The following is a 27,577-nucleotide window of genomic DNA, read 5'->3' on the forward strand; positions in this document are numbered from 1 at the left end:
TGACCCACAGTTGGTGTCATTTCTTTTTATTCTTGTCAATAATATTTACAGCTAAAATATCTTTATTTTGACACCACAGCTCAGGTTTGACTTTACAAATGTCTCAAATAAACCACAGTGGTACAAAATAAAGAATAAGACATTCAAAACTTAACTAAGGATCAACAATAAAGTAGATTATAACAGATTTACTAGAATTCAGTATGATTTCCGATTGAATCAATAACTCAACAGTAATAAAAATACATCAACACTGGGTCAGAACAACTGTATACTGTGGGTATATTTGTTATTATATTATCTGAAACTGGAGCCGTTTTAATACAGTTATTTTTAGTACATATGACATCAATGGTATGATGACAGCATTCTGATAGAAACAAATAAAATAAAACCTTTTAATCAGAATAAAACAAAGTGTCCCAGCTGCTCTTTACTCACATCACAGTCTCATTAAAAATAAAATAACCTGTTTGGACGATTGACTGAGTTCAGTAAATCTTCACGTTACACATTACGGATGCAACTGAGATTGGTGCGACTTAAATATCGACCCGCTGGCGGTCCCGCGTCACTGATCACGTACATGGGGGCGTGGTCGACTTGCGGACGTGGCGGGTTACGCATTGACGTGTCGTGCTGTACGTCAGTCCAGTAGCTCGCAGTTGCTAACGAGTCTCCGTATTTTCATCAGATTTCGGTGATTTTCTCTCCGTTAATTTCGGTTAAAGTTGCAGCAGACGAGACGAACGACAGCTCAGAGCCGCCGGAGCGTTTCACCGAGTCGGAGAGACTCTGGTAAGAAGCTGTGACTAATCCATCTGGCTTGTTAAAATACAGCCGAATTCCATTGAACAGTTTGTAAATTCAAAATAAATCCGTGTCCTGGCAAAAGCACCGTCGTGTTTTATCATGAACAAACACATCTCCGCAATCTTCAGGGCGTTTTGTAAAAATCGTCTTAGAAATATACCACCGGGCTGAAGCACATCTCCACTGAGTTAGCTCGTTGGTGTGTTTACTGGACGGGGACAGAGACAGAGTTCAATCTGGACGGACATCCGTCCTGGTGCTTTTCTAAATGTGCCGAATTGAAGAGGAACTCGCGGCAATTTGAAAATGTATTTTAATCCACATTCTTCTGTCTGTATATCATCACAGACACGCAATGTAATCTTAACTTGATAGATCAATTAACAGCAGTCTGGGTTTCAGGCGCCTTCACGTGCAGCTCCGAGTTTAACTCGTTGAATACAAATAAATATGATGAACAGGAGACACGTGCAGGAATTAATCAGCTTTATTTTGAAAAACCAGGAGCAGCAGCTTCCTCACGAAGAACCTTGTTTGTGTTCCAGATGAAGGTGCAGCTTCATCACGAAGAACCTTGTTTGTGTTCCAGATGAAGGTGCAGCTTCATCACGAAGAACCTTGTTTGTGTTCCAGATGAAGGTGCAGCTTCATCACGAAGAACCTTGTTTGTGTTCCAGATGAAGGTGCAGCTTCCTCACGAAGAACCTTGTTTGTGTTCCAGATGAAGGTGCAGCTTCCTCACGAAGAACCTTGTTTGTGTTCCAGATGAAGGTGCAGCTTCATCACGAAGAACCTTGTTTGTGTTCCAGATGAAGGTGCAGCTTCATCACGAAGAACCTTGTTTGTGTTCCAGATGAAGGTGCAGCTTCATCACGAAGAACCTTGTTTGTGTTCCAGATGAAGGTGCAGCTTCCTCACGAAGAACCTTGTTTGTGTTCCAGATGAAGGTGCAGCTTCATCACGAAGAACCTTGTTTGTGTTCCAGATGAAGGTGCAGCTTCCTCACGAAGAACCTTGTTTGTGTTCCAGATGAAGGTGCAGCTTCATCACGAAGAACCTTGTTTGTGTTCCAGATGAAGGTGCAGCTTCATCACGATGAATCTCTGCTCTAAAAGTAAGAAGCGCGTGGTGCTCCCGAGCCGACCGGACCCGCCCACAGTGGACCGGATCCTGGAGGACATCAACCGAGCTGCTCCCAACGACCCGGTCTTCAGCGTCCTGGAGCAGATCGGACAAGGTGAGGTTGACCCGTAGTTTACCATCTGTTGACCTGTAGTTTACCATCTGTTGACCTGTAGTTTACCATCTGTTGACCCATAGTTTACCATCTGTTGACCCATAGTTTACCATCTGTTGACCCGTAGTTTACCATCTGTTGACCTGTAGTTTACCATCTGTTGACCTGTAGTTTACCATCTGCTGACCTGTAGTTTACCGGCTGCTGACCCGTAGTTTACCATCTGTTGACCCGTAGTTTACCATCTGTTGACCCTTAGTTTACCATCTGTTGAACCGTAGTTTACCATCTGTTGACCTGTAGTTTACCATCTGTTGACCCTTAGTTTACCATCTGTTGACCCGTAGTTTACCATCTGTTGACCCTTAGTTTACCATCTGTTGAACCGTAGTTTACCATCTGTTGACCTGTAGTTTACCATCTGTTGACCCATAGTTTACCATCTGTTGACCCATAGTTTACCATCTGTTGACCCGTAGTTTACCATCTGTTGACCTGTAGTTTACCATCTGTTGACCTGTAGTTTACCATCTGCTGACCTGTAGTTTACCGGCTGCTGACCCGTAGTTTACCATCTGTTGACCCGTAGTTTACCATCTGTTGACCCTTAGTTTACCATCTGTTGAACCGTAGTTTACCATCTGTTGACCTGTAGTTTACCATCTGTTGACCCTTAGTTTACCATCTGTTGAACCGTAGTTTACCATCTGTTGACCAGTAGTTTACCGGCTGCTGACCCGTAGTTTACCATCTGTTGACCAGTAGTTTACCGGCTGCTGACCCGTAGTTTACCATCTGTTGACCAGTAGTTTACCGGCTGCTCGCCCCTCAGACTCGCCCCGCCCAGCGGACACGGAGGTGGAGCTCCGCTTCCAGCAGTGCTGTCGGTACCTGGAGCTCAACGAGCAGCTGCAGGAGACGCGTGGTCGGCTGCAGCTGCAGAGGGAGGAGCTACAGGTGGTCGGGGAGCAGCTGGACAGAGACCTGGCCAAGGTCAAAGGTCAAGCTCTCGACTAGACACTTCCTGCTGTCACAGACTCTCCTCCTTCTGACTCACTGAAGCAGGACAAACAGAGTGCCTGACCTCTGACCCCACAGTTCAAACACCTGTGTGTGTGTGTGTGTGTGTGTGTGTGTGTGTGTGTGTGTGTGTGTGTGTGTGTGTGTGTGTGTGTGTGTGTGTGTGTGTGTGTGTGTGTGTGGGCTACTTCACAATAAAAGCCTCATGCTGATTCACCAGAGAGAAGCTTTTAATGTGAAACACAGGAAGTGTTCAGCAGTAAAATGATGACTCTGCAAGTTTTATGATCAATTAACAGATAATCAGTTGATTTTCCAGAACACTGAACACGTTACATACATGAAATATACGTCATATATCACGTCTACTGCACACGCTAATCAATTCTGTAATCAATTGATTTCATAATTTTAGTTCAAATTTAATGATTTGAAAGATAAAATGAATGAATAACAAACTACCACAATGTGAAGTGATGTTAAGATTTATTTTTTCTTGGAAAAACCTTCATTCACGTTAATAAATGTTAATATTTATGGAGGGAAAACATAAACTAAGTTATGATTAAATGAAATCATCAGAAACAAAATACTTCTTATAGGTGTTTTTGTTCTTCTTTTTTTTTCAAAATAAATTGGCGAGTCTAATAATATATTAGTATATTTAATCAGTATAATTAAATGGTGCAAAACATTTTTCTTAATGAAATATTTCCGGCTCTGACAGCTGTGATGTCTGTTAGAGGCTCTAAAAAGTCATTTTACTCCATCTGAACATCGTGTATTTCAAAAATAAAGCTTTGCTACAAGACGTGCTCCTGAGTTCGGGCTTTTATTTTGAAACGTGAGCGGAAGTGATGTTTTCCGTCTGTCGACGCGTCATCAGCGGAGCCGCCTGTCAGTGAAGGACTGAACAACCTGCATCTGACGAGTGAACATGGGGCCGACAGGTGAGTCCCGGCGGGTGTTTCTGACGGTGGTAATGTGACATGTACCGAATGGTCCATGGCGGGTCCGGTACCGATCACCGGTACCGATCACCGGCTCTGTTGGAGCTAACGATAACTTGGCTAGCTGCGCCGCTGCACGCTAACACCGGACCCGTTAATCCAGCCTCACCGGGAGGCTCGTGTCAGCCAGCTGGCGGTTCACTGCACAGTAACCGAGAGAAACTCCGTGTTTTAGGTTCGTGTCTCCTTCCGGTTCGGTCTGGTCCATTTCCAGGGTTTTGTAGCATGTTAGCTCCGCCAGTACAGGACAGAAGGGAAAATGGCCGCGCCGAACTCCTTCTAAAAATCTGTCCATTTAAAGTTCGTCCTGCTCGCGGCCCAAAGCGCCCCGTGGTTCCGAAACTCAACACTTCTTCTGAATGCTCTCAATCTGCTTATGAATTCGGCACCCAAATAAAACCAACACAACACTCCTAATGGCGCTGCGGGGCCGTGTTGTTGTTGGGGAACCACACTGGGCCCGACAGGATTCGGTTCTGTCCGACCCACTGACGTCACATGTTTCAGATGGGATCTGCAGTTGAATGTTTTGCAGATATTTTGAGTGAACTTCTGTCCAGAGCTTGCAGTTCCCAGTCAGTGTATGCAGATGTTTTATGTCAGTAAAAGGCCTGAAGATGGAAGAGCTGAAACAGCAGGAGCCGAAGTTTGAACGTATTTTTAATGTTTTGTAAGAAAAAGATCAAATGAGATCAGGATTTTTAACTTTGTTCGCCAATAAATCCTTTATTTTTAATTCACATTAATGAGCATCACTGTGAGTCTGACAGTTGTTTTCCCCCCGGTGGGCCCCCCCCCCCGGTGGCCCCCCGGTGGCCCCCCTGAGTTCCAGCCTGTCAGCAGCTGCAGGTCTGTTCTGATATTGTTCAGGAACTCTTCTATTTGTTTTTATAGATTTTACGTCACGTGTTGACCCATCGACATCTCGTGGTTAATATGAATTAAATACTCTTGATAATTGTTGGAGTATTTAAAGCCGTTATTGAGGGACGGTGTGGATGTGACAGGAAACACCGAGAGGTTCCCGTTACCTAGGAGACGACATGTCACCAAAAAGTTCAAAACAAACAAATTCATGAATAAAACGGTGAAAACAACAGTTTATTTATGATGTTACAAAACCTGCTGACAGATGAACTCTCAGTAATACAGCAGGTCAGTTAAAACTATTTTTATGTTCGTTATTTCAAAATACATTTTATTATTTTAATTTTTATCTAAAAAAAGATCAAAGTAGTTGATTGATTATTAAAGTAGTTTGTGGCTGATAGTTGTTGCTGCAATGTTTTATAACTGGAGGCTGAGTGACTTCTAATGTCCTCTCCCCTTCCTCCCCCCTCCACCCCCTTCCTCTCCTCTCCTTCCCGGTCCTCTCCCCTCCTCTCCTCCCCCGTCCCCTCCCCTCCTCCCCCGTCCTCTCCCATCCTCCCCCGTCATCTCCCCTCCCCTCCTCCCCCGTCCTCTCCCATCCTCCCCCGTCATCTCCCCTCCCCTCCTCCCCCGTCCTCTCCCCTCCTCTCCCGTCCTCCTCCCCCGTCCTCTCCCGTCCTCCTCCCACCTCCTCTCCCCTCTCCTCCCCCGTCCCAGGTGAGGTGGTGTTTGGCAGCCCGGTGCCGGTCTGCTCTGAGAACCGTCTGCGGTGGGAACTGAACCCGGATCAGATCCAGCAGATGTCCGACGAGCTCGTCTCCAACACTAAGAAGGTGTACGACGTGGTCGGAGCGCTGGAGCTGGACGACGTCACCTTCGAGAACACGCTGAAGGCTCTCGCTAACGTGGAGGTGGAGTACACCGGTCAGTGTCCACCAATCAGCTGCTCCGGTTTACAGCAGGTGGACAATATGTCCTCTGAAGGCTGTCCGCACGGAGCGTTTCTGTTTTAGAAGGTTTTTAATGACGTCAGTAGGAGTGCAGGTCTGAAGGAGACATGTGGACGTGGACTGTCCTGCAGGGGGCGCTCCGGTCCTTGTTTATGACACAAGTAATTCTGGTTTTAATCGTTCCGTCATACGTGAAACTTTATCCACCATGACGTTAAACGAGTCTTTAAAAGTCTCACGTTCAGTCTGAGAAGCTGCAGAAAGTCACGTCACGCTAAAGTTTGATTTAAGATGTAATATTAGAACCGACGACTTTAAACTGTTAAAAACCTAAAATGGGTCAGAAACCGAATGGACCTCTGAACTGAGCCGCTGCGCGTCACCGGGACGGTTCTCCTGCTTCCAGATTCTTCTACAGCGTGAATGTAAAGAGGTCGGACATGCGGTCTGGTTGAGGAGGTGGGCGGCGGGGTGGGGTGGGGTGGGGGGGGGGGGCATTGTGATCGCCCAGTGAAGCGCTGACTCAGCAGAATCAGTCTGCGCTGCTCACGACTCAGCAGTTTGTAGGGAAATCAGCTGAACCAGCTGCTGCTGCCACAAAAGAGACGCACGCTTTGTTTGCAGCTGTTTGCAGGAACAATGAAGAGGTGATAAATGAACATTATAAAACAATAAATCAAAATCACGGGATGATTGGAGACTGAAATCAAAGATATAACAAAGAAAACGATGTCAAAGTTTTCAGAAACGAGGCACAAAATCCAAACTACAGACAGAAAATCACACGAAAGTATATTCAAATATTCTGAGTCGATCGTTTGAGACAGTTTGTTAAAAATTTAAATGATTATAAATGTTAGATTACAAGAAATAAACTCCAACAGAAGCTTTGTTCATGACAGAAAAATACAGAAAATCCTCAAAGTGTTGAACGGAAGTGAGATCAAACAAACTGATGACATCACACGATAAATAATTCATTAAAATATTCTTTAATCCTCCTGATGGATCAATGAAGCAGGAAATCTACTACAGTTTAACCACGAACCAGCTGGATGCTTTATTCATTATTATTATTAAAAAATGTAATTAATCTGCAACTATTTTGATATTTGAAAAGTTGTTTGAGTATTTTTTTGGGGGCAAAACCGTCAAATATTTTTGTCTGTAGCTTCTAAAATATGAAAAATTCGGACAATAATTATTTTGGCGTTTGTAACAATTATATTCACATTTTGGATTTAAACATTCAACGATGTTTCTATGGTGTCTCTTCTGCCTCGCCCCGCCCACATTTTGTCGGACCCCGCCTTTCTTAAATATGACCTCACCCCTTTTTTGGAGTCCACTTTGACATGTAACCCCGCCTCATTTTATACGTGACCCCGTCTTACTCTGCCCCCCTCTAATCTGACCCCGCCCCTGTATTGACTGACCCCGCCCCTCTCTGTCTCAGTCCGGAGGAACATGCTGGACTTCCCGCAACACGTTTCTCCAAGTAAGGAGGTGCGGACGGCGAGCACCGACGCTGACAAATGTCTGTCCGAGTTCGACGTGGAGATGAGCATGAGGGAGGACGTCTACCAGAGGATCGTCGCGCTGGAGGTGAGCCGGCCACCAATCAGCACACGGACGATGAGCGGTGGACACGCCCCCTTAGTCCGTATTTAACCGTGGAGTGTGTAGAGAGGCGGGTCTTCAGGTGTTCAGCTTCCTGTCTGTGTTTCCGTCCACAGAAGAAGGTGGATGCTGAGAGTCTGTCTCCGGAGGCGAAGCGCTACATGGAGCGGCTGATCAAGCTGGGCAACAGGAACGGCCTCCACCTGCCTAAAGAGACACAGGAGGTGAGTTCAACCGGTCCTCGGCCCCGCCTCCTGCGGCACGATGCGGGATGTCCATCACTCACCGCGTCCCAAACGGACCAATCACACGTCCTCTGTCTTCCCTCTGCTCCGACAGGAGATCAAGACCATCAAGAAGAAGCTGAGCAACCTGTGCATCGACTTCAACAAGAACCTGAACGAGGACACCACCAGCCTGTCCTTCAGCCGGGACCAGCTAGGTGAGTCCTCTGGTGGGATTTACTTGGGTGGTGGTGGTGCTGCTGGGGGTGGTGGTGGTGTGCTGCTGCTGGTGGGGGTGCTGGTGGTGGTGGTGCTGCTGCTGGTGGTGGTAGTGGTGCTGCTGCTGGTGGTGGTGGTGGTGCTGCTGGTGGTGGTGGTGGTGGTGGTGGTGCTGCTGGTGGTGGTGGTGGTGGTGTGCTGTAAACAGCAGTGTTCCCTGTTTCCCAGGCGGCCTCCCTGAGGACTTCCTGAGTTCTCTGGAGAAGGACGGCGACCAGCTGAAGGTCACCCTGAAGTACCCACACTACTTTCCCACCATGAAGAAGTGCTTCGTCCCAGAAACACGCAGGAAGCTGGAGGAGGCCTTCAACTCCCGCTGCAAGGAGGTGAGTCTGAAACAGCTGAAGCCCCGCCCACTTCTCTAGAGACCGAAGCGTGTTCCTGATGTTCCGTGTGCTTGCAGGAGAACTCGAGGATCCTGAAGGAGCTGATGGACCTCCGGGCTCAGAAGAGTTCTCTGCTCGGCTTCAGTACTCACGCAGACTTCGTCCTGGAGATGAACATGGCCAAATCTGGGAAGAAGGTGGCCGGCTTCCTGGGTGAGTCCTGCACTGACTCCTCCCTCTCCTCTGATCCCTCCTCTATCCCGTATCTCCTCCCACTCCTCTTTCTCCTCCCCCTCCCCTGACTCCTCCCCCTTGCTGTTTCAGAGGAGCTGGCCCGGAAGCTGAAGCCTCTGGGTGATGAAGAGCGAGCGGTCATCCTCAAGCTGAAGGAGAAGGAGTGTCAGAAGAGAAATCTGCCGTTCACCGGAGAGCTGCACGCCTGGGACACCCGCTACTTCATGACCCAGGTAGGAGAGCAGGGCATTGTGGGTAATGTAGTTTAATCAGCCTGAGATGGACTGATGGAGATGTTTGATGTTTCCTCTTTTTTTTTAACTGTGTCGTCCTCTCCTCCTTCCTGCCCTGTCCTCCCCCTCTTCCTCCTTCCCCCCCTCCCCCCCAGGTGGAGGAGACCCAGTACGCGGTGGATCAGAACCTGTTGAAGGAGTACTTTCCGATGGAGGTGGTGACTCAGGGTCTGCTGGACATCTACCAGGAGCTGCTGGGTTTGTCCTTCGAGCTGGTGGGCGGAGCCTCCGTGTGGCACCCCGACGTCACTCTGTACTGCGTGAAGGAACGAGGCAGCGGCCAGGTGGTCGGCCAGTTCTACCTGGACCTGTACCCCCGGTCAGAACCGCTTTTATTCTGAAAAACCTGACTTCCTGTAACGGGTCAGATATCTGGATGAAATAACTTAAATCCTCCGTCAGGTCATCGACTCCACAACAACAACAAAATAAACAATTTAGATGAAATGTAAATAAATGGAGGTTGAAGTTGTGGGCGGAGCCAGTTCACAGGAAGCTGTCCTCCCCGCAGATCCATTCTGTGTTTCGCGCCCAGCTGGATCTGCCGGACAGCCCCGTGTTTGTAGTGTGTAGTTGTGTTGTAGTGTGTAGTTGTGTTGTAGTGTGTAGTTGTTTGTAGTGTGTAGTTGTGTTGTAGTGTGTAGTTGTTTGTAGTGTGTAGTGTTGTAGTGTGTAGTTTGTTGTGTGTAGTTGTTTGTAGTGTGTAGTTGTTTGTAGTGTGTAGTTGTGTTGTAGTGTGTAGTTGTTTGTAGTGTGTAGTTGTGTTGTAGTGTGTAGTTGTGTTGTAGTGTGTAGTTGTGTTGTAGTGTGTAGTTGTTTGTAGTGTGTAGTTGTGTTGTAGTGTGTAGTTGTTTGTAGTGTGTAGTTGTGTTGTAGTGTGTAGTTGTGTTGTAGTGCGTAGTTGTTTGTAGTGTGTAGTTGTTTGTAGTGTGTAGTTGTGTTGTAGTGTGTAGTTGTGTTGTAGTGTGTAGTTGTTTGTAGTGTGTAGTTGTGTTGTAGTGTGTAGTTGTTTGTAGTGTGTAGTTGTGTTGTAGTGTGTAGTTGTTTGTAGTGTGTAGTTGTGTTGTAGTGTGTAGTTGTGTTGTAGTGTGTAGTTGTTTGTAGTGTGTAGTTGTTTGTAGTGTGTAGTTGTGTTGTAGTGTGTAGTTGTTTGTAGTGTGTAGTTGTGTTGTAGTGTGTAGTTGTGTTGTAGTGTGTAGTTGTTTGTAGTGTGTAGTTGTGTTGTAGTGTGTAGTTGTGTTGTAGTGTGTAGTTGTTTGTAGTGTGTAGTTGTGTTGTAGTGTGTAGTTGTGTTGTAGTGTGTAGTTGTGTTGTAGTGTGTAGTTGTGTTGTAGTGTGTAGTTGTTTGTAGTGTGTAGTTGTGTTGTAGTGTGTAGTTGCGTGTCTCTGAGCGGCTCTGTGTCGCCCCCTGCAGGGAGGGGAAGTACGGCCACGCCGCCTGCTTCGGCCTGCAGCCCGGCTGTCTGCTGCCCGACGGCACGCGGCAGATGTCGGTGGCGGCGATGGTGGCCAACTTCAGCAAGCCGACGGCCGACGCCCCGTCGCTGCTGCAGCACGACGAGGTGGAGACGTACTTCCACGAGTTCGGCCACGTCATGCACCAGCTCTGCGCCGAGGTCAGCCGGCGTCCGGACGCTTCGACCGCTCGCAGCGCGTCCGGTCCGGTCGAGCCTCAGCTGTGCGTCTGTTGTGTTGCAGGCCGACTACGCCATGTTCAGCGGGACGCACGTGGAGCGCGACTTCGTGGAGGCGCCGTCTCAGATGCTGGAGAACTGGGTCTGGGAGAAGGAGCCGCTGCAGAGGATGTCCAAGCACTACAAGACCGGCAAGCCCATCCCCGAAGAGCTGCTGGACAAACTCATCAAGTCCCGCCTGGCCAACACCGGTACGTCTCCGTCACGGTGATCGTGGAGGACGGAGGACGGAACATGTGACATGTGACGTGTGACTCCTGCAGGGCTGTTCAACCTGAGGCAGATCGTTCTGGCCAAAGTGGACCAGGCGCTGCACACCAGGACCGGACTGGACCCGGCTGAGGAGTTTGGACGCCTCTGTCAGGACGTCCTGGGGATCCCCACCTCACCAGGTCACACACACACACACACACACACACACACACACACACACACACACACACACACACACACACACACACACACACACACACACACACACACACACTCTCTCTCTCTCTCTCTCTCTCTCTCTCTCTCTCTCTCTCTCTCTCTCTCTCTCTCTCTCTCTCTCTCTCTCTCACACACACACACACACACACACACACACATAGAGCTTTCAAATAGAGTTTAATTTAATCTGATCCATGTTTTTAGTGATTAATTAATAATAATGAATTTGGTTTGTCAGATTTGGAAAGTTAAAGAAATAAAAACTAACTGATTAAATTAGTTTTTTACATAAACATCTGAACATGTTTTATTTGAGCTTTTTTTTTTTTTATGACAAACTGCCTGTTTACAAAAGTAAATCTCTGCGACCTTTGACCCCCTCCTCTTCGCCCTGAAGGAACCAACATGCCGGCGACCTTCGGGCACCTGGCCGGCGGCTATGACGCTCAGTACTACGGCTACCTGTGGAGCGAGGTGTTCTCCATGGACATGTTCTACGCTCGCTTCAAACAGGAGGGAATCATGAACCCGAAGGTCAGCCTCAGGCCACGCCCCCTTCAGTTCTGTGTCGTTTCAGTCAGACGCGTTGGTGTGACGATCACAGATCGTTACGGTGGTCCTCTTGTTGTGAATATTAATCATTTCATTTATTCTGACTGATTTTGACTTGCCGTCTCCTGATTGGTCCTCCAGGTGGGTCTGGATTACAGGAAGTTCATCTTGCGGCCCGGCGGCTCCCAGGACGCCACCGAGATGCTGAGGAACTTCCTCGGGCGGGAACCCAAACAAGAAGCGTTCCTTCTGAGTAAAGGACTAACGGTGGAGCTGGGCAGCACGCCCTGTCCCTGCTGATCAACCACAGCAGCAGGCTCCGCCCCCCAGCAGTAACACAGACAACAATGGACTGAGGTTTTCTAGAAAAAACAAACTGTAACATGGAATAAAACGACCTGTGAAAAACATGATCTGATGGGATTTCTATGTCTGAATATCTGACGTTACTTTACTGAACCTGAGCAGGATCTTGTCCTTTCAAAATAAAACACGAACCAAATGTGAACAGTGTCCAGAAACAATGTTTATTATTTTTTTTTAAAACAATACAAAATTATAACTGTCCTATGGAGGACAGTGTTCCTGTAGTTCCCATCTCTGCCTGAAGAGGACAGTGTTTCTGTAGTTCCCATCTCTGTCTGTAGAGGACAGTGTTCCTGTAGTTCCCGTCTTTGTCTGTAGAGGACAGTGTTCCTGTTTTTCCCTTCTCTGCCTGTAGAGGACAGAAGTTTGATCTCTACAAGACATTTTTTTTATAACTTGTCACATGACAAAATATCAGAAAACATATCTTTAAGATTTTTGTGTATTTTGGGTTCAAATGTCTTCAGTAATTAAGATAAAACAGTTGAATATATAAATGTGACTCAAATGTATGAAGTAGCATTAAATGTAAAATAGAAGTAGCTCCTAACCCGAATTAACGTACGAGTTGTTTCCCATCTGGAGCCGAAGATGTGGCGTCCTCTGAGAGCTGCGTGTCAACAGCTTTCCAAAAAAAACAGCCTGAAGGTGAAACTGCACCGATCAACACAACACGTTAAAAAAACCAGCCGAACCGCATCAACACGTTACTGTCGGTCTGCGTGAGCAGGACAGATTTCTTAATGATGTAAACTCGCAGCAGAACGATGATCACTCACTGACGTCTGATTTCAACAAATTACTGTCGCTCATTAATTTAACTTTCCAGAAGCAGCTTATTTACGGTTGGAAGCGGAAGGAGAGATTTAAGAATAGTAAGTTCTGAACCACGCTGGCTTTTCTCCTTTTAATCTAGTAATATATCATATTTATCTCCTTAACTGGTGAAAAAGGTTGTGAATTATTTATTGAATTTGGTTTAAATGTTCTGGATCCTGGTGAAACTCAAACACCTGTATGATGTCAGAGGTTTGTAACTGTCTGTACACTTCTGTTGTCCTCATTAGTCCTCAGCGTAATTAGCACTGAGCTGCAGCTGTGAACAGTGGCTCCCCGAAGGGCCCCCCGAAGGGCTCCCCGAAGGGCCCCCCAACTGGCCCCCCGACGGGCCCCCCGACTCCCAATGGCCCTCTCGGTAAACACTCAGCTGAGAAGACTCCGGCAGGTCAGAGCGTTCGATGTGTGATTCACTGGAAACAGAGAAACAGGATTTCTTTAAAGGAACATTACAACATTCTTGGGAAATCCTCTTCCTCTTTCTAACTTATTTCCAACCAACTGTTTGTTAGTTGTTTCTCTGAAATTTGATCATAAATACATGCAGTCGAAACGCAGAAAAAGGTCCACAAAACATCAGGAAAAGTTTCTACACTTGCAGAGATGGAAAACTTTCCATTACATGCCAACACGCCACCGGGCCGCTCTGCAGTCAGCTGGGTTTACTTAGTTCAGACTTCCTGTTGAAGCTACTCAACAGCTGAAGTTAGCAGCTAACTCTAACAAGACCTTGAAACTGTTTTCGTAAATGAGTCGATTGTTTTTATTTGTTAATCAATTTCTGAACTTCCAGAAAACAGTGAAAAATGTCAGTAACGATAATGTTTCAGTTTAGTAGTTTAAAGTTCACTGAAGGATGAAACCAGGTTTGGTTTCAGACTCGGTGGCTCCAGGTGGACTTGATGACAACAACAGTCAAAGCGCCTGAAGCTCTGCAGGAAGAAGTCTTGTGGGAGGACCGGTTGTCCTGGAGGAAAGTCTCAGAGGACACCGACAGGGAGGGAGGATCCGACAGCTGAAGAAGAAGAAGAAGAAGAAGACGAAGACGAAGAAGACGAAGAGGTGTCAGAGTGTGGTGTCAGACTGAAGATGATGGCGGAGGGTCCGGCAGCATCAGGAGGAGGAAGAGGAGGAAGAGGAGGAAGAGGAGTGTTTGGCCGGCAGGATGTCCTAAGAGGCCAAACCGACGGAGCTGAGAGGATGAAGAGCAACATGATCCGAGTGTTCATCAGCTCCACGTTCACAGGTCAGATTAACTCCACGTGATGCAGGACTCTGAAAACAGCAAGACATTAAACCTCCGACACGATGTTAAGATATTCTTATCTTTGTTCTTAATGCTGCACAGAACAATAGTTCATGTTGGATTTAAAGATCTTATAGAAATCTATGTAATAAATTAGCAAAAGAAAAGGAAAAAAAAAGATCCGTTCATTTGCATCGTGACAGTTTACTCCAGAAATAATAAATAAATGATTTCTTTGAATATTTTTCTTCCTTTTTTCTTGTCAACAACTAGAAAGTTACATCTTTTGTAGAAAATGTACAAAACACAGTTCAAAATGCAAAGTGCTGAATAATTCAAAGTTAATTAAGTCATCGACCGTAACGACAGTAAAACTCCTGAATAACTTGAAATCAGATCTTTTTTTTTTCCCTTCACGTCTACGTGTCATTCATTTCCCTGATTTGTGTTTGTGTTCAGATATGAGCAGCGAGAGGAAAGTCCTGCTGGAGAAAGCTTACCCGGAGGTCCTGTCCTTCTGCCGCGGTCGTGGCCTGGTGTTCGAGGTCAGCAACTCCACAACAAAACAAACAAACCTCCGAATATTTTCATGTTTTAATATAAAAGGTTGTCGACTACGACCCAAAAATGAGACGCGAATGTGTGATTGAAAAGAAATAAGTTGACGACAGTAAAAGTCGAGCTTTAATTTCAAATTCTACAGAGCATTTGCTGCTATGGTTTTATTTTGAAGGGCATAGGTTTCCCATGATGCAGCGCGTGTGTAGTAGCTGTTAGCTGTCAGCGTTGTCATGACAATAACAACCAAAACTGATGTCACATCAGTAGTTTGCTCCCATTGATTTAATGCACCAATGTTTGTCTTTTAATTTAATTCAAGATAAGTCAGACTTTTTATTTAAGATAAGCCTGACTTTATTTAAATGAAGAAAAGTCCATTCTTTTAAAATTAATTCTAGATTTTTGTTCATTTCATTTTTAAACAGTGCATGAATTGTTTTTGTTTTTTTCAAATAAACTAAATTTGAGTGGAATCACTGTTATTTGACTGATGACCAGCTGTCACTCAAACACTCCGACTCGACCTCTGACGGTCCACGTGGAGTCAGGTGACCCGTTTTCAGAGAATCTCCCACACAGCTGTAACCCAGGCTGATGTGTCCAGGTGGTGGACCTGCGTTGGGGGATCCGAAGCGTCCCGTCTGGAGACCACGAGGCCCGCGAGGTCTTCCTGCAAGAGATCCAGAGCTGTCGGAGGATTTCAGCCGGTCCCGCGTTCATTGTGAGTGTTTCACATTTTACGTAAAATGGTTTTGTTGGACTTTCGGTTCATTCATTCTTCTTCTCTTTTCTTTCCCGTCCGGGCCCCGAAGGCTCTGCTGGGGAACCGGTACGGCCACCGAGCTCTTCCTCGTCTCCTCCCGGAGAAACAGTTCGAAGTTCTTTTGTCCAAACTTTCCAAAGACCCTGAAGGCGTCAAGCTGCTGAATCAGTGGTTCCTAAAGGACGATAACGCGGTCCCGCCCACCTATGTCCTCCAGCCAATCACAGCTCACTTCCCCCACTACGGTGACCTTCGACCTGAGAGCGGGCAGCAGCACGACAACAGCGTCGTCTCCTGGCGCCTCGCCGAGACTCAGCTGTTGAAGCTGCTTCGATCCGCCGCCGCCGCCGCCGAGACATCCGGGGACATTACGGCGGAGCAGAAACAGGTGTTCTACACATCAGGTCAGAGACGTCCCGTTCAGCTCGGTGTCTCCGGTGTCTGTCTCCGCTGTCTGTCTCCGGTGTCTGTCTCCAGTGTCTGTCTCCAGTGTCTCCGGTGTCTCAGGTGTCTCCTTTGTCTCCGGTGGAGTCTCAGTGTCCTCTATCTCTCCTCCGCAGTAACAGAGCGGGAGTTCGAGGAAGGTTTGTGGACGGATGACCGCCGGTCGTCCGCCCTGCTCTTCGTCCGAGAGATCCCCCGCCAGCGGGCGCGGGACGGTCCCCGACGTCTCGCCAAGTTCAGGGACGTGACCCTCGACGGGCTTCTGGACGCCGAAGCTCAGGGACTCCTCGCCGAGCTGAAGTCGCGGCTCTACGGCACGTCGCAGAAGATCCTCAACCTGCACTGCGTGGAGCTCAGGAAAGGCGGCGTGGACCCGAAGCGCAGAGAGCACGCTCAGTACCTGGACGCCGTCTGCGAGCAGTTCGTCTCACAGATGAAGCGCCGGATCGAAGCGGCGGTGGATTCGCCGGCTGAGGAGCGGCGGAGGAAGATGTGGGGAAGCACGGAGGAAGACAAGGAGGACGTGTTGGTCGAAGAGGTGACGCGGAACGTCGCCGTGAGCGCCGAGCTCTGCGAAGGTCTCCACGGCAGGGAGGGGCTTCTGGGGAAGCTCTGCCTCGCCATGTGGGAGTCAACCAACCTCCGTCACAGCCCGCTGGTCGTCCATGGCGACGCCGGGATGGGGAAGACGGCGCTGCTCTGCAAACTGGCCCAGGAGACGCGGAGCGTCCTGGACGGCGGCGCCGTGGTGGCGATCCGGCTGCTGGCAGCTCGTCATCCTCAGAGACCCGACGTGGACCGCGTCCTCCACAGCGTCTGCCTCCAGGTGTGTCTGGCCTGCGGTCTGACTCCGCCCTCTCCGCTGACGGCCGACACTCACCTAGATCTGCTGCGGTTCTTCACGACGCTCCTGGCCGACGTTTCCCGGACGGGGAACACGCTGCTCATCATCCTGGACTCTCTGGACCAGCTCGCAGACCAACATCACGCCCACAAGCTGCGCTGGCTGCCCGCCGACGTCCCGCCCAACGTCCACCTGGTCGTCTCCATGGACACCAACAGCGAGGCGTTCGCCAGCGTGCGGCTGAAGCTGGACAGTTTGGGGAGCTTCTTCGAGGTGGAGCGTTTGTCTCGCGACGAGGACGAACACATCGTGGATTCGTACCTGCGAGCGTCCCGGCGAGCGTTGACCGGCGAGCAGCGCGGCGCCGTGCTGCGGAGCGTCGACACGACCGGATGTCCGCTGCACCTGCGGCTGACGCTGTCGGCGGCCAAACGCTGGACGTCCTTCACGCCGCTGACCGAGCTGCGCCTGGGCGCCAGCGCACAGGAAATGATGTCACAGCTCTTCCTGGGGCTGGAAGAGAAACATGGGAAGGAGCTGGTGGGCGGGGCTTTGGGATACATGGCTTTGGCGAGGTGAGGTGATGGTCACGCGGGAATCGGTTATTGATGTTGTTGTTGTTGTTGTTGTTGTGAAACCATGACATCATCCTCTGACCACAGGGAAGGCCTGCTGGAGGCGGAGCTGCGTGATGTCATGTCCCTGGACGATGACATCATCAGGGAGGTGTACAGGTATTCCCTCCCTCCGACCCCCTCGCTGATCCGGCTGCCCCCCCTCCTCTGGGCTCGGCTCAGACGGGACCTCGAGGACCAGCTGGAGGAGCGGTGGACCGGCGGAGTCGCTGCCATCGCCTTCAACAGCCGGTAAAAAACAAACGCAAATAATTGATCACTGATTGAGTCTCTTTGATCCTGAAGCTCCGCCTCCAGTGAAGAAGACGTAAAACAGAGACATCCTCCTTCTTCTGGAATAATGTTCTGTTTCTGTTCAGGCGTCTGTCTGAGTCTGTTTCTGCCCGTTACCTGACATCGGAGCGGCGGGGGCGGAGCCTCAGGATCCTGGCCGAGTACTTCCTGGGTCAGTGGGCGGGGAAACTGAAGCCGGCGACTCTGCCGGGTTTGTCGCTGCTGCTTTCCGACAGAAAGGTACCGACGGAGGTGGAAACATTAAAGTCACACATGAGCGCACAATAAATAACAAGAGGAAGGTTAATAGAGGTTTTTCAAATTTTCAAATGAATTGATCTGATAGATCATCATTCCGTCAATCAAACTGATGATCGATGAGGAAACATTTCATTTGTCTGTTGTTGTAGAAACCGAAATGTAATTTGAAGCTGACTGTGGAGGAGACTTCCTGTGTGTCGACGCTGCTTTCTGATTGGTTCTGTGCTGTTGAAGGTCCCGCCCCAGCCGCTGTGGTTTGCTCCGGGATTGGCTAACATCAGGAAGCTCCAGGAGCTGCCCTATCACCTGCTGCATGCCGGCCTGTGGGAGGAGCTAAAACAGGAAGTCATCGGTAAGATGAAGAGGATAGGAGTATTCCCAGTATTCCCAGTATTCCCAGTATTCCCACTGTTCCCATTCTGCTGATCGGTGGCTCTGTGTTTCCAGGCAGCGCTGAGTGGCTGTACTGTAAGAGCCGGGTTTGTGGGGTGTCCAGTGTGATCCTGGACCTGGACCAATGCTCCCAGTACATGGACTGCACTGAGAGCGGTCTGGTCCGAGACGCTCTGGTTCTGATCAAACACACTCTGGACTTCCTGGACGGTCACATGGGTCAGTTTGATTCATTCATTCAGGTTCACCGACGGGTTTCTATCAGAGTTCTACTCAAAGTAAAGTCGGGGGATTCTGTCGTTGCAGACGTGTCTCTGTTTTACTCTGAGCTGTTGGCCCGCCTCTCCTCGCTGGCTGCTGCCTTCCCCGCTGTGATTGGCCGGCTGTGCAGCCAGTGTGAGGAGTGGTTACTGACGAGTCCGGAGCCGATCCTCATCCCGAAGAGCAGCTTCCTGCAGCCGCCAGGGGGGGCGCTGCAGCACACACTGACTGCACTGCAGGGAGGTCGGACTGAGCGACTGGATGGATGGATAGATGGATGGATGAGGGATGGATGGAGGGATGGATGAGGGATGGATGGATGGATGGAGGGATGGACGGATGGATGGATAGATGGATGGATGGATGAGGGATGGATGGAGGGATGGATGGATGGACGGACGGACGGAGGGATGGATGGACGGATGGATGGATGGATGGAGGGATGGACGGATGGATGGATGGATGGATGGATGGATGGATGGATGGATGAGGGATGGATGGAGGGATGGATGGATGGACGGACGGACGGACGGACGGACGGAGGGATGGATGGATGGATGGATGGATGGATGGATGGACGGACGGACGGACGGACGGACGGACGGAGGGATGGATGGACGGACGGATGGATGGACGGACGGACGGACGGACGGACGGACGGAGGGATGGATGGACGGATGGATGGACGGACGGACGGACGGAGGGATGGATAGAGATGGATTGATGGTTTTGAAGCTGTACAGACCCTGAAGGTTGGTCGTGTCCTCAGGTGTCATCTGCATGGACGTCAGCGTGGCGGCGAAGCTGCTGGCTGCAGGTTCAGATGACGGCGTGTTGGCGGTCTGGAGCCTCGTGGACAGACAGCTGGTCCACACGCTGCTGGGACACACAGGTCCACACCACACCTCATAATATGAATAATAATAAGAACAACATTATAATAATAATGAAATGTTTTGTGTAATTTCTTGTGCAGCTGCTGTCCTGTCCGTCAGGCTGATTGACAGCTCCGCCCACTGCCTCTCATTGGCTGCTGACGGCTCCCTGAGGAGGTGGAGCCTGACGAACGGCCAACAGCTGCTCTGCGTCCAGGAGGCGGTGCCCGTCGACTCCGCCCCTTCATCCGTCCACCTCCACCTGTCGGAGCAGCTGCTCTTCGTTTACACCAGAACTCAGGTACCGCTGCAGGTGTTCTGAAAAACCCGACGCTTCCACTTCATTGAGAGTTTCACATCCCCCTCGTCGTTGCAGGTGAAGGTGTGGAGGCTGGAGGGGGCGGAGCTCCACCTCAGCGGTGGTGACGAGGCCCCGCTGGTTCTGGGGGTTCTGGGAGAATCTGCGGTGGTTCTGTGTGACTCCGGTCGGGTCCGAATCTCTCATCTGGTCAGTCGGACTCCAACTGAGACGCAGCTGGAAACATCTGGGAGGCGTCTGACTCCGGTGAACTGGGTCTCGTTGCCCAGACGTGGGAAAGTGTTGGTGGTGTCTGACGACGGGTTCCTCCACCAGGTGTGTTTATGTTTAATCTTTACTGACAGCTGGTTTTTAAAGGATTTTTATAATGTTTAACTTCCTGTGTGCAGATTTCCAGGACCGGTCGACACACAGCTGCTGAGTTTCCTCTGATTCCTTCTTTACTTTCAGTCACTGAGGACGAAAAAATCCTGTTAACTGGTACGACAGCCGTTTCTGTCCTTTCTGACCGGGACGTAGAAACCGGTCCGGTCCGGTTCTGGGACCCGGGTTCATGTAAACGTCCTGATCCGTTTGTATCGTCTGCAGGCAGCGAGCGGACTCTGAGTCTCTTCAACATCAGCAGCGACTCTGTGGACAGATTCCTCGACCTCCAGCACGATGACAGCGTTTTATCCGCCTGCATCTCTTCAGACGGTCGGCGGCTCGCCTCCGGAGCCGCCGACCAACTCATCCGAGTACGACGAGGAGAGAATCTACAATCTAGAATCTAGAAACTAGAATATAGAAACTAGAATCTACAATCTAGAAACTAGAATCTACAATCTAGAAACTAGAATCTAGACTCTACAATCTAGAAACTAGAATCTACAATCTAGAATCTAGAAACTAGAATCTACAATCTAGAATCTAGAAACTAGAATCTACAATCTAGAAACTAGAATCTAGAAACTAGAATCTACAATCTAAAAACTAGAATCTAGAAACTAGAATCTACAATCTACAATCTAGAAACTAGAAAATAGAAACTAGAATCTACAATCTAGAAACTAGAATCTACAATCGAGAATCTAGAAACTAGAATCTACAATCTAGAAACTAGAATCTACAATCTAGAAACTAGAATCTACAATCTAGAAACTAGAATCTACAAACTAGAATCTAGAAACTAGAAGCAGACAGGCTAGAATCAGGATGTTATTGTGAAGGAGCTGCCAGAGGTCAGACCAATGAAACCACTCCGTGTCTCCGTTCCCATCAGATCTGGTCGGTGACCACCGGAGCGCTGTTGGACTCTCTGTGCGGTTCCGACTCTCCCGTCACGTCCCTGCTTTTCTACAACGGCTTCGTGGTTTCGGCCTCGATGGCCGCAGCCTCCGTCCTACTGTGGAGTCTGAAATACGACACCCGCCACAAACCCACCCCCCACATCCCCGCAGGCTCCGCCCACGTCGCCGTGACCACAGAAGGCGATCGGGTTTTCTTTGTCCGGCAGCAGAGCCAGACGGAGGTGGTCGGATGGAACAGTCTCACAGGTCAGAGCTGCTTCGACCGGCCGTCATCACAACTCTGTTCTCAGAAACACTGAAGTAAAAGATGCAAAATGAAAACAAAGAGATGCAAAACATCCACATAGAAACACAAGCGACTAAAAAAAGTAGAAAAATGTCCACAAAGAGCCTTTGAGCCGTATTAATCCGTCCGTCCCCTGCAGGCCGTCCGTCCGAGCGGCTGGCTGTCTCCGCCGAGGTCGGCTGTCTGGAGCTCGCTCAGCACAAACGCCTGCTGCTCTGCGGCCTGACGAGCGGCACCGTCCTCATCTACCCGCTGGCGCTGCCCCAGGAGACGCTGTGCATCCCGCCGCCGGAGAGCCGGGCCGCGGTGCTCTGCCTGGCTGTCAGCGTCCAGGAGAAGCAGGCGGCGGTCGCCTACGAAGACGCCGTCAGTCTGTTCGAGATCACCACTAGAGACAACTTCCCCGCGGTGGAGGGCCCGCTGGGCCGGCTCCCGCTGTCCCTCCTGCACGCCCCGCTGTCCTCCATGGCGCTACTGCCGGACCGCCGGCTGCTCTACGGGACCGGCGGCGGGGAGGTGAAGCTGCACGACTTTGGCGCCGACGCCGACGCCGACCTGGAGCCTCATCGCAGCAGAGTGACCTGCGTCACGGCCAGCAACTGGGGGACGCACGCTCTGGTGGGCTCGGAGGACGCCGAGCAGAGGCTCTGGGCCCTGGACCCGCTGGCCCTGGACCACACCATGGAGTACAAGGTCGGAGGGGGCGTGTCCTGCAGAGAGTCATTAGATATTATAAAGAGTTTCATTCTTATTGTAAAACATGTGATTGATTTTTGTTCGTGTCCAGGGGTTCTTCTTCGAGGGCGTCCTCTCTGCTGCGTTCTCCGACAGCGACCGGTTCGTCTTCACCGGGTCTCAGGACAGAACCGTCAAAGTGTGGGACGTCCCCTCAGGTACCAACACACACTGGATATAAAAGAGTTCGTAGCTTCAGGTCTGTAAAATGGTTCTGATCCAGAAGTGTCTTCAGCTGCAATACCAGCGAGTGCCACTAGAGGTCGGCTCCAGAAAGCCTCCGGCTCCATCGACTCCCATTCAACTTCTCTCATCAAATCCAAAGTGAATAAGTTCTGGTCTTGGTTCTGGTCAAGGTTCTGGTCTTGGTTCTGGTCTAAGTTCTGGTCTTGGTTCTGGTCTCTTCGTTGTGTTCAGGGCGGCTGCTATTCGTCCAGTACGTCTACTCCCCAGTGGTCCGCATGGTGCCCTTCAGGAACGGCTTTGTGGCGCTGACCCAGCAGGGCTCCGTCATCAGGGAGGTGTTCCGCTGCCCGGACCACATCAGTCCGGACTTCAACCCTCTGAGGAACATCCGGGCCCAGTACCGGGTCACCTCCAGGTCGAAGGACCGGGACGGCCGGAGGCCTGCAGAGTCCGAGCTGCAGGACTTCAACCCGGCCCAGTTCAACCTGAACGTCATGACCATGCTCAGAACCAAACCCTCCTCCACCTGCGTCCTACTGTAGCACACCGGGGCCCAAACCGCGGCTCCCGGAAGTCCTGGGTCCGTCAGGCTGCAGGAGGTCTAAAGAAACGAACAAAGTGACTGAATATAAAGAAACGTTTTATTTCCTTCGTATTTTATTCTTTTATATGTTGTGCACATGTTTTAATATGAAAATGGATCAGAACATGATGAGATTCTGTTTAGAGTTTAATTGTTTCTGCAGCAGACGAACAGGAAACTCTGAACAGGTAAGTCCTTCACAATAAAAGATCTTGAAGTTTGCATGTACTGTATTGATACTTTGATTGATGTTGGTTCCTCTTTTTTCCTTCACATTTAAAATGCTTCATTCTTCACTGCAGGTTCACCAGCGACTCACTGTCGCCTCCTGAGGCACAAGGTGGTATTACAAGACGGGACTGAAATCGGACATATCGCACCTTTAAAAGTCTCTTTTTCTCTGTTGTATGAAACATGTCTTCAGTTTGTGAAGAAAACAGTTAAAAAAAAAAAACCTGCTGAGTGAGCAGGAGGTCGAAGTACTGACTGGAAACAAAGCTAAAGGTCAAAGGTCACAAAGTTAACCGTTAATGGTGGAGCACAAATACGAACAAACATCATCAGAGTTTCACACAAATCCTGAAAGTAGAAACAAAGAAGTTAATGAAACAAATGAAAGAATATTCAACTTTTTATGAAGGAAATGATCCGATATTAAACAGAAAGTCTGTGTTTATCAGTCTGGAAAGTTTCCGGCAGCTCGGAGTCATCGGAGGATTTATTAACGGAGCCGAGAGCAAACAGGAAGTCGCTTCAAACAGGAAGTCGCTTCTCATCAGAGTCGGTTAAAGATTAACAGAACCGAGCTGCTGCTCCTCCGACACACAGCAGAAACTCCAGAAACTCCTGGAACACGGACCTGCTGGCAGACTGGTCAGTGAACTCTGGTCTCTGGTCTCTCTGGTCTCTCTGGTCTCTGGTCTCTGGTCTCTCTGGTCTCTGGTCTCTCTGGTCTCTGGTCTCTGGTCTCTCTGGTCTCTGGTCTCTCTGGTCTCTGGTCTCTGGTCTCTGGTCTCTCTGGTCTCTGGTCTCTCTGGTCTCTGGTCTCTTGTCTCTCTGGTCTCTGGTCTCTCTGGTCTCTGGTCTCTGGTCTCTGGTCTCTCTGGTCTCTGGTCTCTCTGGTCTCTGGTCTCTCTGGTCTCTGGTCTCTCTGGTCTCTGGTCTCTCTGGTCTCTGGTCTCTCTGGTCTCTGGTCTCTGGTCTCTCTGGTCTCTGGTCTCTCTGGTCTCTGGTCTCTGGTCTCTGGTCTCTCTGGTCTCTCTGGTCTCTGGTCTCTCTGGTCTCTGGTCTCTGGTCTCTCTGGTCTCTGGTCTCTCTGGTTTCTGGTCTCTCTGGTCTCTGGTCTCTGGTCTCTCTGGTCTCTGGTCTCTCTGGTCTCTGGTCTCTGGTCTCTCTGATCTCTGGTCTCTGGTCTCTCTGGTCTCTGGTCTCTGGTCTCTCTGGTCTCTCTGGTCTCTGGTCTCTCTGGTCTCTGGTCTCTGGTCTCTCTGGTCTCTGGTCTCTCTGGTCTCTGGTCTCTGGTCTCTCTGGTCTCTGGTCTCTGGTCTCTCTGGTCTCTCTGGTATCTGGTCTCAGGTTTCAGCTCTTCTTCGTTCTTCCTTCGTCAGACTCGACGATGGACAAACTCTCCTCGTTGACTTCCTGTTTGCTGCTGGCGGTTGCCATGGTGACGGCACAGACAGGTAAGACCAGAGACAAACACACAAACGCCTGTAATTAAACGACAGTGATTACAGGAAGTTGTTTTTAAATATTTTTAAACTTCGAGGTCGTTAATGGATTAATTATTAGATTTTAATAACAGAGTTTTGATAAATAATCTGAGCAGTTTAAGGGTTTATTTAAGAGTCGCTGAGGGAGGTCGTGGTGCTGAGTTGGTGGGATGTCAGGATGACCTCTGACCTCTCTGTGTGTGTGTGTGTGTGTGTGTGTGTGTGTGTGTGTGTGTGTAGCTGTGTCTCCGAGCAGCGAGCGGCAGCTGCCTCAGTGGCTGACCGGCATCATCGCTGTCTCCTGCTTCCTCTTCCTCACCTTCGTTGGCTTCCTGGTGAAGAAGGGCTGGTGTGAGGAGTCGAGCAGGTTCGTCAGAGGTCATCACATGACATCACCTGACATCACGTGACATCACCTGACATCACCTGACATCACCTGACATCACCTGACATCACGTGACATCACCTGACATCACGTGACATCACCTGACATCACGTGACATCACCTGACATCACCTGACATCACCTGACATTACCTGACATCACCTGACATTACCTGACATCACCTGACATCACCTGACATCACGTGACATCACCTGACATTACCTGACATCACGTGACATCACCTGACATCACCTGACATTACCTGACATCACCTGACATCACCTGACATTACCTGACATCACCTGACATTACCTGACATCACGTGACATCACCTGACATCACGTGACATCACCTGACATCACGTGACATCACCTGACATCACCTGACATCACCTGACATCACCTGACATCACGTGACATCACCTGACATCACCTGACATCACTTGACATCACCTGACATCACGTGACATCACCTGACATCACCTGACATCACGTGACATCACCTGACATCACCTGACATCACCTGACATTACCTGACATCACCTGACATCACGTGACATCACCTGACATCACCTGACATTACCTGACATCACCTGACATTACCTGACATCACCTGACATCACCTGACATCACCTGACATCACCTGACATCACCTGACATCACCTGACATCACCTGACATCACCTGACATCACCTGACATCACCTGACATTACCTGACATCACCTGACATCACGTGACATCACCTGACATCACCTGACATCACCTGACATCACCTGACATCACCTGACATTACCTGACATCACCTGACATCACGTGACATCACCTGACATCACCTGACATTACCTGACATCACCTGACATTACCTGACATCACCTGACATCACTGACATGACATCACCTGACATCACGTGACATCACCTGACATCACCTGACATCACCTGACATCACCTGACATCACGTGACATCACCTGACATCACCTGACATTACCTGACATCACGTGACATCACCTGACATTACCTGACATCACCTGACATCACGTGACATCACCTGACATCACCTGACATTACCTGACATCACCTGACATCACCTGACATTACCTGACATCACCTGACATCACCTGACATCACGTGACATTACCTGACATCACCTGACATCACCTGACATCACCTGACATCACCTGACATCACCTGACATTACCTGACATCATCACAGTGAGCAGAACAGGAAGTCAAATTATCTGCTTCAGGTGTTCTGAGACTCTCTGACGTGGCGTTTCCTGCCGTCACATCGGTGTTCACGCTGACGGAGGTGTTGTGGTGTATTTAGAGCGGATGTGTTCTCCACCTGTCTGCAGGAGCAGCGTGGAGTCGGAGAGAAAAGACCAACCCGACATGAGCGACACCCACAAGACGCACCTGAACTCCTTCAGGTACAAAGTCTTTTCACGCCGTCTCAACATGTTCGAGTGAAACAGATACGAGTGAAAAGAACAAAACTGGTTACAGACAAGAAAAGAAATGATCGTAAAAAACAACAAGTGATGTGGTACAGAATGTCATGTTATAGCATAGCATGGCACAGCACAGCATAGCATGGCATAGCACAGCATAGCATAGCATGGCATAGCATGGCATAGCACAGCATAGCATAGCATGGCATAGCATGGCATAGCACAGCATAGCATGGCATAGCACAGCATAGCATGGCATAGCATAGCATGGCATAGCACAGCATAGCATGGCATAGCATAGCATGGCATGGCATAGCACAGCATAGCATAGCATGGCATAGCACAGCATAGCATAGCATATCATAGCACAGCATAGCATATCATAGCACAGCATAGCATAGCATGGCATAGCACAGCATAGCATAGCATGGCATAGCATAGCATAGCATTGTGTCATTGTGTATCCTTGTCACTGCATTATAAATGTAGTTTCAGTAAATGTTTGATTGATTGTTTGTTTGATTAATTGTTTGATTGTTTGTTTGATTGTTTGATTAATTGTTTGATTGTTTGTTTGTTTGATTGTGTTTGTTTGATTGTTTGTTTGATTAATTGTTTGATTGATTGTTTGTTTGATTAATTGTTTGATTGTTTGTTTGATTGTTTGATTAATAGTTTGATTGTTTGTTTGATTGTTTGCTTGATTGATTGTTTGTTTAATTGCTTGTTTGATTGCTTGTTTGTTTGATTGTTTGTTTGATTAATTGTTTGATTGTTTGATTGTTTGTTTGATTGTTTGTTTGATTGTTTGTTTGTTTGAGTGTTTGGTTGATTGTTTGTTTAATTGCTTGTTTGATTGCTTGTTTGTTTGATTATTTGTTTGATTAATTGTTTGATTGTTTGTTTGATTGTTTGTTTGTTTGTTTGTTTGTTTGTTTGATTGATTGTTTGATTGTTTGTCCATCAGGTGCAAAGACAACACAAATGTCTATGAAACCCTGGTGATTGACAGCACTGAGGACAAAACTACCGCCTTGTGACTGTACGTCCTGTTAGCTGTCTGACCATCAGCCATGACCCCCCCCCCCTCAATTGTACCTGTGTTCCCAGGGGGGCGGAGTTACCCATAATCAATGTTGCATTTACTCACAAACATGTTGTGATTGTTTTGTTGTTTTTGTGTCTCTGGTATCTTCAAATTCAGCAAAGTGAAGAATCATTTAGCAGAAAGTGAATTATGACTGCAGAACAATATAAACCTGACTGGATTAAATCTGGACCTCCTGCTGACTGCAGTCTTTACTGTCTGACCTTTGAACTC

General features: G+C 49.0%; 4 protein-coding genes across 5 annotated transcripts; all 4 read left to right on the forward strand.

The window, feature by feature from the left end:
* Positions 1-620: 620 nt before the first annotated feature.
* On the forward strand, positions 621-3,885 carry cunh19orf25 (chromosome unknown C19orf25 homolog). 2 transcript variants are annotated; one of them, XM_069722394.1, is made up of 3 exons: positions 621-798; positions 1,887-2,050; positions 2,838-3,885. In XM_069722394.1, exons 2-3 carry the CDS (start codon positions 1,909-1,911, stop codon positions 3,065-3,067), a joined length of 372 nt encoding a protein of 123 aa, XP_069578495.1. In that variant the 5' UTR covers positions 621-798; positions 1,887-1,908; the 3' UTR covers positions 3,068-3,885. The 2 variants fall into 2 exon arrangements, with proteins under 2 accessions (XP_069578495.1, XP_069578496.1); XM_069722395.1 differs by having other exon boundaries at positions 623-798; positions 2,883-3,885.
* A 50-nt stretch (positions 3,886-3,935) lies between these two features.
* Positions 3,936-12,062, forward strand: thop1 (thimet oligopeptidase 1). The gene is made up of 14 exons (XM_069722417.1): positions 3,936-4,020; positions 5,668-5,874; positions 7,357-7,505; positions 7,637-7,744; positions 7,860-7,962; positions 8,192-8,349; positions 8,427-8,562; positions 8,674-8,816; positions 8,972-9,195; positions 10,291-10,492; positions 10,575-10,761; positions 10,834-10,962; positions 11,400-11,536; positions 11,696-12,062. The coding sequence occupies exons 1-14, from the start codon at positions 4,008-4,010 to the stop codon at positions 11,852-11,854; spliced, it is 2,055 nt and encodes a 684-aa protein (XP_069578518.1). The 5' UTR covers positions 3,936-4,007; the 3' UTR covers positions 11,855-12,062.
* Positions 12,063-15,310: 3,248 nt separating this feature from the next.
* On the forward strand, positions 15,311-22,670 carry nwd1 (NACHT and WD repeat domain containing 1). The gene is made up of 16 exons (XM_069722441.1): positions 15,311-15,731; positions 15,888-17,190; positions 17,278-17,481; positions 17,610-17,763; positions 18,019-18,136; positions 18,232-18,396; positions 18,484-18,681; positions 19,208-19,330; positions 19,415-19,614; positions 19,690-19,947; positions 20,022-20,112; positions 20,221-20,369; positions 20,894-21,167; positions 21,347-21,900; positions 21,995-22,100; positions 22,360-22,670. The coding sequence occupies exons 1-16, from the start codon at positions 15,311-15,313 to the stop codon at positions 22,668-22,670; spliced, it is 4,629 nt and encodes a 1,542-aa protein (XP_069578542.1).
* Positions 22,671-23,502: 832 nt separating this feature from the next.
* On the forward strand, positions 23,503-27,558 carry pdzk1ip1 (PDZK1 interacting protein 1). The gene is made up of 5 exons (XM_069722398.1): positions 23,503-23,584; positions 24,319-24,393; positions 24,664-24,790; positions 26,161-26,235; positions 27,224-27,558. The coding sequence occupies exons 2-5, from the start codon at positions 24,327-24,329 to the stop codon at positions 27,294-27,296; spliced, it is 342 nt and encodes a 113-aa protein (XP_069578499.1). The 5' UTR covers positions 23,503-23,584; positions 24,319-24,326; the 3' UTR covers positions 27,297-27,558.
* The last annotated feature ends 19 nt before the right edge of the window (positions 27,559-27,577 follow it).

This window comes from Brachyistius frenatus, unplaced genomic scaffold (assembly GCF_029030835.1).
Source record: "Brachyistius frenatus isolate BFR_SWC_R1_liver_20210118 unplaced genomic scaffold, ASM2903083v1 Contig_291, whole genome shotgun sequence".
NCBI classification, from domain to species: domain Eukaryota; kingdom Metazoa; phylum Chordata; class Actinopteri; family Embiotocidae; genus Brachyistius; species Brachyistius frenatus.